The sequence below is a fragment of the Venturia canescens genome, chromosome 6, assembly GCF_019457755.1.
Source record: "Venturia canescens isolate UGA chromosome 6, ASM1945775v1, whole genome shotgun sequence".
In the NCBI taxonomy this organism is placed as follows: Eukaryota; Metazoa; Arthropoda; class Insecta; order Hymenoptera; family Ichneumonidae; genus Venturia; species Venturia canescens.
The window spans coordinates 14483264-14492365 of NC_057426.1; the positions used below are offsets into that span (position 1 = coordinate 14483264).

Sequence of the window (9102 nt, forward strand, 5' to 3'; positions counted from 1 at the left end):
CATCAAAACATCTATCGATAGATAAATATTTCGGAAGAAACGTACTTTCGACCGGCTGTAAAGAAAAATAGTATACACCACACGGGCAGACGTTTGAAAGCCCTGAACTGCGCCTCAAATGCCCTCGGCTTCGCCTCGGGCATTATGACGCGCAGTGCAGGAATTTCAAACTTTCTGCCCTTGTAGTGTAATATACTATATCGTCAAATGTGACGAAATTTAATAAAATTCAATATAGCAACCGTAGAAACGTGTTGAGCCATCGAAAAATCGACGTCGAAATCCATTTGATTGTTTTTTTTTTTTTTTCTTTCAAATTTCATCATCGGTTTTTGTCAACGTGCCATAAAACACCCCGTATATCAACAGTTTTTGGATCACGATGTAATAAATTGAGGTGTATACAGAGATGCTACGATCGAGCAATTTTCAGCGAAACAGCCTCCACTAAACATACGGTCGCATTAGACGTTAAAGTCCTCCCGGGAGAACAGAGCAGCCCCTGTCCCTGTGAGCTCTCGTAAGTGGAAGAGTTCCACACCGTTCAGACTCTTAAACTCGGACCCTATGGTTGCCCGCACTCGCAATTACTACTTTATACAGGCCGATCTATTTCGAATCTCAATAATTTTGCTATTTTTCATTATTACGATATGTTCGACTATTGTACATTGCAATTTTTTCGATTACTAGACGAAAGAATTTTTAAGTATTGAAATTTCCAAAAAATTATTCGTCAATTTCAATCATTTTGAATGGAGAATAACAGTTTCTTGTGTTTGTATGGAGAAGTTTATGTTTGAATTAGGATTCTTATCAAACACATCCCAAAATAATTCTTCATTCAAAAAAATGTCACTTTCTACTTTTTCTCAAAAGGCACGTTCCCAGTTCGTTGAAATACTGGAATAAAAAAAATGTTTACTCACCACTTCTGACGTTACGCGGAAGACCAATTCTTGGGTCGTTTCAAATGGACTGCTCCGTGCACATTACATTGACACTCGACCTCATGCACCGCTGTTAAAGGCCTTGAAAGCCTCCGTTGCATAACGGTCGTAAAATTTCTTTTCGACAACCAAAGGGCACTCGAATTGTTAATGAACAATTTTTGCGAGCATTCCCCTCATTATGGTTCTAAGAAAAATTTAATGACTCAATTTCATAATTATGAAATATTTTTCAAATTTAAACCTCAGTGACCGTGATAATTGACGATCTGGCATGAGAAAATTGATGGATATAAGATACTTAAAGTATCTACAATTATAATAAATTCTTTCGATTTTCCGTCATTTTATATTCATAGCTGGTTATTTTTTTTGCAGGTTTTTCTTACAATCCCCAGCGAATCCAGACTTACTGTACATCATATTTTTCTGTCACACCCAACTTACCGTCACTCTTCTTCTGTGCCTCATATTTGGTAGCAAAGTGAGTAAACATGTGTGTTATATTTGAATTTTTTCACTAGCAAAAAAATGATCGTAACTCATGTGAATTTTCATAAATTAGTTGAGTTCGAACTAGGTCATAACAAGAACAGCTTTTCCGTAGTTATGATCGAATCTAAATAAAAGTAGACACAACAGAAATAAAAACGTCAAAGGATAGGCCACTGATGAAAAAAAATATTAACAACAAGAGTTGTATACAAATTTTCTTCAAATTGAATTGCGCTGGCTATGTTAAAAATAAAATTTCGCGGGTACCTCTTGGTTAATTTTTCTCTTTCAAGACTACAAACGAGTTTGTCTGTTGCAGATAATAAAGTTAAATACGTACAAAATATCAAAGGACGAAAAAGAAACAAAAAAATCCCAGACATTGCTTTTCCTTCTTACCGAAAGAAATAAAATAAAGAATCCGAAAAAAATTAGGTCAACGTTGCTTTCTTGCTACAACGTCACGAATTTTTCTTCCTTCCATGTCTACGTTAACATGGGGAAAAACAGAGACAGAAATGCTAGGAAAAAATTATAAACGGAAGAAAAAGAATAATCGAAATAAACGAATGTCACGCAGGCATACGTCGTTTTCCGAGGAGGCGGAAAGGAGGACGCGGTTGGCAAGCTCCAAGGAACGGGAAAATTTATCGGAAAAACGTGCCGGACGCAAGGCACGAGCAACCAGACCAACTCGATTTCCCTGCAACAGGGAAACTTCACCGAAGAAGCCGATGGCGTTACGGTAAGAAAAAAAATTATACTCCAGTCTTTCATTTTTCCTTTTCTCTTACTTTTTCCCTCTTGTCCTCACACTAGAAAGTTCTTGTGATGAAAAAAACTTGAATTCAAGGATTAAAAAGTATTGTATCAATTGTTCAACCGTTTCCTGATTTACGCATTTGTTAGAAACGTTCTCGAATCTTTTTTCTTTCATTCTTATGATACATATATTGTAACGAAACGCTCTCACCAACCCGGCCTGAACGCCGCCACGCGTCGATTCGAGCTACTTTAATGAAAAGGAACAGGTATGAAAGAAACGTGCGAACGCGGAATTTTGATTTTGAAAAATTGAACAAGTCAGATTTATTCAATTTTGACCGATTTTATAGGATAATTCGTTTTGGATTTATTGCCGTGAAATATTCGCGATCGCGTTCGCTGATTGTGGGAAATTTTGTTGCGCTCGCCGTTTATGAATTGATGAAATTTTAATCACGCGACTTTCGCTTGATTTCAAAATAAAAATTAAAAAAATTCGATAATTCAAAAGTGTTTTGACTTTATCGATTAAAAAAAAATTATTAATAATTTGACGCGATAAAACCTCAAATTCGTACCGCGGCCTCTTGAATTATCGAAGAACTTACCAAATTTACAAAATTTACAAGAATCTCGGTTTTTTTTTACTTGGACTCATTCAATTTAGAATTTAAATTAAAAAATTATATACAAGAAAAATTTACAGAAGTTACAAATTAATTTACAAAAGAAAATCACCCCTGATTCTAGCGAAGCAGAGAAAGAATTTGAAAAAATGAGGTTAGGTTAGAGGATACAAACCCCAGGCTATGGGATTGAAACGTCACCGAATCGCTCTGAGAACCTGAGAATCTGCGAGGTTAGGTAATTTACCGTCCACGGGCTATGGGATTAAAACGTCGCCGAATCGCTCCAAGAATCCAGGCATCCAAGGAAAAAGAGGAAAAAGGATTTATGTTTGCTGGGATCAGGGTGTATTGTTTGTTTGAGGTCAGCCTTATTGTTCCGAGTCAAAAATTTGAGGAAAAACTGCCTCTGGAATCAGTCGCGCAGCGCTTTTTATACCTCTTTCCCCACCATAAAATCATCAAACGCCGAATTTTCAGCTTTTCGGCGCATTCTGCGCATCTTTTTGTAACGCTCTATTTGATTGGCCCGTTGTCATGATTCATGCTCCTCTACCATTGGTTGAGCGGATTATCGTACGATGCGCGAAAGTTAGTTTTTATAATTTTCAAAATTATTTTACAATGAAAACATCAAAATTTGACTTCATTAATTATTTAACAATTTTTACAAAAATTTTATTTCATAAAGAAATTTAATCAATACGAATTTAATTTAACCGAAAAAATGTTGTTTGGGTCGTGACTTTTTCGAGAACATTCGATCTACGCATGCGCAGGAAAGCCCATTTTTATTTTATTATTTTAACGGATTTATTTCCAAAATTTTATGACGGGATTATTTTTCGTCGATTCTTTATAATTTTCCGCGTCTTTTGAGCCTAGTTGCATTATTTTCTGAGATCGCGTTGATTTTAAATGATCAAAACAAACAAATGTTTTAGTTCGAATTTTTAATACGTGGAACCGCTAGAATCGCGCTCCACTACTTGTTTCAGGCCTTTGTATTGCCCACCAGTACGGCCGCCACCGGTCAACAGTGATGCAGTCGCGCCGCGTCGCGATGTTTTTCGAAGTTACGTTCGGATCGAGTCGATTCACGTCGTTCGGGAAGCATTACGTTACAATATAGTTCAAACCAACGACTTTAATCGGCGATCCGTTAGTCCGGAAATGAAAAGTTCAAGATTTCTTGTAATTTTCTATCGCTCTTTATCGAAGAAATGCTTATTTGATTGGATGGTGAATTGATGAGAAAACGATTGATTTATCGATAATCTAGTGTTCAAAACAACTTTTTGGAATGCAACAAAAATTATTCACGATTGAAAGCAAAAATTCGTGAGAAGATTAATGTTTTAGCGTCATATATACATATGTGGCGTAACCTCCCCGACCTGATGCGAAACGACTCGAACGATCCTACCCTTGAAATACATGGCGACGCGGCGCAATGTTTTTGCTCAAACGCGAACAACCACCAGCGAATGGCGTCCGTGTTGACAGGCGGTGGTAATACTGACAAATGATACAAGTCTCGTCGTAAAATTTTAAAAATGAATTCGGAAAATTAAGAGGATGGATCAGTCGGTATATCGTAACCGTGAGTGCGAGAGAGATAGCTTTGGCACAGTTTGACCGATCAAAAAAAGGCTCTGTCAGTCGATTTTTGCCATCGTTCTGCGTAGGCTGACAGAGCCTTTTTTTAATCAGTCAAACTGTGTCAAAGAATTTCGATTTCGAAAATTCCAAGTGAGTCCATGCTCTTAATGACACAGAAAAGCGCTTTACAGCGCATGCGCAAATCGATTGTTTTCAACCAAATCGCGACGCAAACACATTTTTTTCGGTCAAATTAATCTCGTAATAATTCATTTTTGTTGTAAAATTTAACCTATCCAAAAATCATTAAATAAAATTAATGCTAATTAATTTCGATCTTTTTTCGTAAAAAAAATACTGTAAGTCATAAAAACGAACTTTCGCGCGTCTCGCGGTCAAGACTACGATATTGCAACGACGAGTGAATCAATATGCAAGAACGCAGGCCCTCACCTAATAAAAATCTGAAAATTCACGTACGCAGAACGGGCTGCAAGATTAAAATTCGGCGCTCGACTCTTCAAGCACCGAAAGTCACGACCGAGGGGGGGGGGGGGGGGGGGAGGGGGTGTATAAAAGTCAGTGTGTGGACGATTCGGGAGCCAGTCCTTCCTCAAATCTCTGACTTTCTGACTCAAACAATTCGCTCTGATCCTGGTAAGCAACATAATTTACCTTCAAACTTTCCTTTGACTGCTTGGGATATTGGCGGCATTCGGCAACATCTACAGCTCGTAGTCCAGAGTTTATTTCCTAATTTAAAAATGTCCAAATTATTGTTGCACAGAACATTGGAGGAGTTCGTCGACGTTCTCACGTTTTTTTCATACCTTCTCCTTTTCGTTAAGGTAGCTCCAACCGACACGTGGCGACATTCGGCCAGGGGAGCAGTACGTTTTGGCGCGGCCATCTTGGCGCGAGCCGTTTGGGCGCTGGGACGTTTTGGTACCGCCGTTTTGGCGCTGGGACGTTTTAGCACCGCCGTTTGGGCGCGAGGACGTTTTGGCGCGGAGATGTTTTGGCGTGAGGACATTCTTGCACGAGATGATTTTTGTCTTCGCGTAATAACGAAATCGGGTCTCATCTACGCCTACCCCCATATTTTGTGGTATCCTAAACACCCGTATAGGATTTGAACGTAGGCGATGGGGGCGAAGCCCCCCGTGGGGATTCGGGGGGCGGGGCCCCCCGAGAATGACTATTAAAATTTCAAAGTGATCATCAATTTATCAAATATTATCTCTTTTTTCCTTTTCCAAGTCTTTCAAATCAAGTCTCTTTTTCTCGGGTAATGTTCTCAGTACAATTTTTTCTATGAATCAATTTTTCGATTATTTCGCCATAGTATTTTAACACGATTATGTCGTCCCACGATTAAGAGCATGGATCAGTCAACTAACCTCACTTAAAATTTTCGAAATCGAAATTATTTGACACAGTATGACCGATTTAAAAAAGGCTCTGTCAGCCTACGCAGGACGATGACAAAAATCGACTGACAGAGCTTTTTTTTAATCGATCAAACTGTGTCAAAGAATTTCCATTTCGAAATTTTCAGCTATCTCTCTCGCACTCACGATTGCGATATACCGACTGATCCATCCTCTTAAGGGATACCAAGTTTACTCCAAAGAAAATACGTTCAAACGATAAATCTGGCCTTGGTCGGTCCCGTATACAATGTATCGGTTCAATGTTTACAAACTACATTGTAGCGGGAAATGATACTTTCAAAATAAATTTTATTAAATTCAATTACATCTTTCTAACAAAACTAATTACATCTTTTGTTGCTACGATGATTGCTTCTTTTTTTATCCTTCACAATTTAATTTCATTTTTTATATTGTATTTTTTTGTCGACCAAAATCTTTGTGCGCAAAAACGTCCTCGCGTCTGACCGTTCTCGCGCCAAAACGTCCTCGCGCCCGAACAGCTCGCGCCAAAACGGTCGTGCCAAAACGGCGGCACCAAAACGTAACGTACCCTTCGGTCAGGTCGGCAAGAGCGTTACGTTACGGTAAATAAAACAACGATGGAAATGACGTTTACAACTGATTTTGTGAAGAAAGATGAAAAATAATGTCGATTCTTTCATGAAAGATCGAAAACCTGCATTCGGTTTTTTGTTATTCAAACCGTTATGGAATTGCGAATGGAAAACAAAATTAATGTCTGCACGTACATTATGTTCGTTTCTATACGATCTTCTGCTGGATGTTTCGATCAAAATTCTTTTAACGAACGATAAAATATGAGGCAGCAAAATGATCTCGTGTCGTAAAATTACAAATAATAGTTTTTCATAAGAGCAATTTGTATATTTCTGAATGAACATGATGTTAGAATATAAAAATGCAAAAGGATGAAATTTGTGTTTTTTACAGGAGGAATTTCGTCGGTTATACGCGCAGCTGGAATTGCTGAAAGAGAAAAATATGCGTTTGGGGAATCGTCATTTGGCGACGAAGATACAAGCGATGCAGGAGGCAGCAGGGCGTGCGGAGACTCAGATATCTACGATTCAGGCAATATCATCGAGTCTTCGTTTATCGTCAGAAAAAACGAGTTCGTTGATAGAGGAGACGGAGGTATCGACATTTAAAGAAGAAAAATCGCCGGATATTTATCATCAGGAAAAGGATCATCTCGAAGATTCAACGAGAAACAAAGGAGGGAAAAAGAAATCACTGGAAACGACGTCGACGACGACGACGAAGAACGTGATGAATTGTAAAACACGTCCGAGCACACAAATGGAAGAAAATAAAAATAATAGTACGAAGGATAAGACGATTGAGGATTCCACGGTTTCCGAGATCTCCGAGACTTCCGAGGACAAGGAAGATAAGGAGTTGTTTGTGAGTAGACGAATGGGCGATAAGCCGATTCACGAAATCGCGCTTGAAAATACCCTGGCTGTTGTCGATTTGTGTAGTGGTAAAAATTTTAAAAATTCAACCAACACCGAGAACGGAGAGGCTTCCGGAATCATTGAAAATTCAACAAACAACAAAGATGCAATGCCTGGTACATCGAGCAGCGGTACAAGTACGTCGAAAGAAAGGGCCAAAAACAAATCAGGACATGCGCGTACTCACGCGATTGTTATCAATTTGGATGACAAAAGCCGATTTTCCGAAGAAGTCACAGTTTAAAGTGGCTCCAATCATTCCACGTTTTATTCTTTCTGTAATAAACTTTAACGAAAAATGCTTTTTAACTCCCTTCTATTGGGAGGGGTTCAATTAGCCCGAGAAAAAGTACGAAAAAAATGGTGGCTGCTGATTACTCAAGACGAATTATTATCAACGATATCGAAACGTATTTTTAACGGGACGGGAAAACATTCTCATTCGAGTCTCGAGGTGTTCCTGAGTGTAGCATATTGAATGCAATACCATTTATTGAGTGCGAGGATAATCAGGGTACACTCGGCCATATTTCAGTACTATTTGTAAATATTTTGTTCGAATTAAAGAAAAAACATAACGAGAAAATCGACTGAAGAATTTTTCGACTTTTCTTCAACAATGAAAGAATCGTTGAAACTGTTTCATGCTCCTTGATATTATTGAGAAAAATTTATTATTTTCGTTGTGACCTAAAATAATAGTGAAATACTGAAATATTCTCCGTTTGTTCCTCGAGTACAGGACGATAAATAGTTGATTGGTAAAAATATTCATGTGGATAATAAAAGAGATCTTGATTGAAACGAGTCGTTTGAACGAGAGCAAAAACAATCCAAGTATTAATTAATAAAATTTCTCTAGAGCTATTGAATTTTTCAAATATTATCTGTGAATTTGAGAGAGGTCAAATTCGAATTATTGGATTTTAAATTTTGCCTCAATTGCTGCCGAATACACAGAGTCAAAGAGGGAAAAAAATTTGCATCTCGTGCTCGATGATGCCGAGAGAGAAAAATGATGAAAAATAATTGTAAATACGTAGCTGCTTAGGAAAGTCCTAGAAAATTCCAGCCAATGTATTATTTTTTTTTAGCGATTCTGTTTTCCTTGAATAATCGCTGCGTAATGCTTCATTGTATAGATGTGTAAATAACACGCGTTATCACTTAAGTCGCAAATGCATTTGAATAAAACTAAACAGATTCAATTCAATCATCGACACACAGAGTAATGAATTTAAGAGAAAACAAAAAAGTTAAGACCGCATTTTCCGTCTCGCGTTCTCGACGAGAATTGTGTAAATATATGTTACAAATAAATTACATAATTATTACGATTATTCAAAGTTTAAGACTCCTTCGTGTAAATAGTAAGTTAAATTGTGCGTAAGGAAGATAAATTAAAATAAAAGAAGAACAATGACTATATGATACGTTAAAAAAATATGTATAAATACACAAAAAATATATACACACGTTTCGAACACTATAATAACAATGTGAAATTAGAATTAAAAAAGCGAAAATGTGGTTCAAGACAGTGGAGCAAATATGATAAAGATCATTACTCAATTTGATTCTAAAATAATATATATATATATAAATATATATTAGATGAAGCTAACCAAAAGGACAGCTCGAAATAAAATTATTTCGGCCAGCCCACCGCATACTTCAATTCTCCATAAGAATAACACGTGAAAAAAAAACTTCAGGGATTATTGCTCGATATTATCCATAAAAAAAATTT

At 37.4% G+C, this 9102-nt stretch overlaps 1 protein-coding gene across 1 annotated transcript in view; it reads left to right on the forward strand.

Moving 5' to 3' along the window:
• LOC122412618 (probable G-protein coupled receptor 158) overlaps positions 1-8840 on the forward strand; it is a 229737-nt gene extending 220897 nt beyond the window's left edge. The window contains exons 10-12 of the mRNA XM_043422300.1: positions 1329-1434; positions 2026-2190; positions 6826-8840. Of these exons, the coding sequence (XP_043278235.1) occupies positions 1329-1434; positions 2026-2190; positions 6826-7596 (1042 nt within the window). The 3' untranslated portion in view covers positions 7597-8840. The remainder of the gene's footprint in view (positions 1-1328; positions 1435-2025; positions 2191-6825) is intronic.
• Positions 8841-9102: the final 262 nt, after the last annotated feature.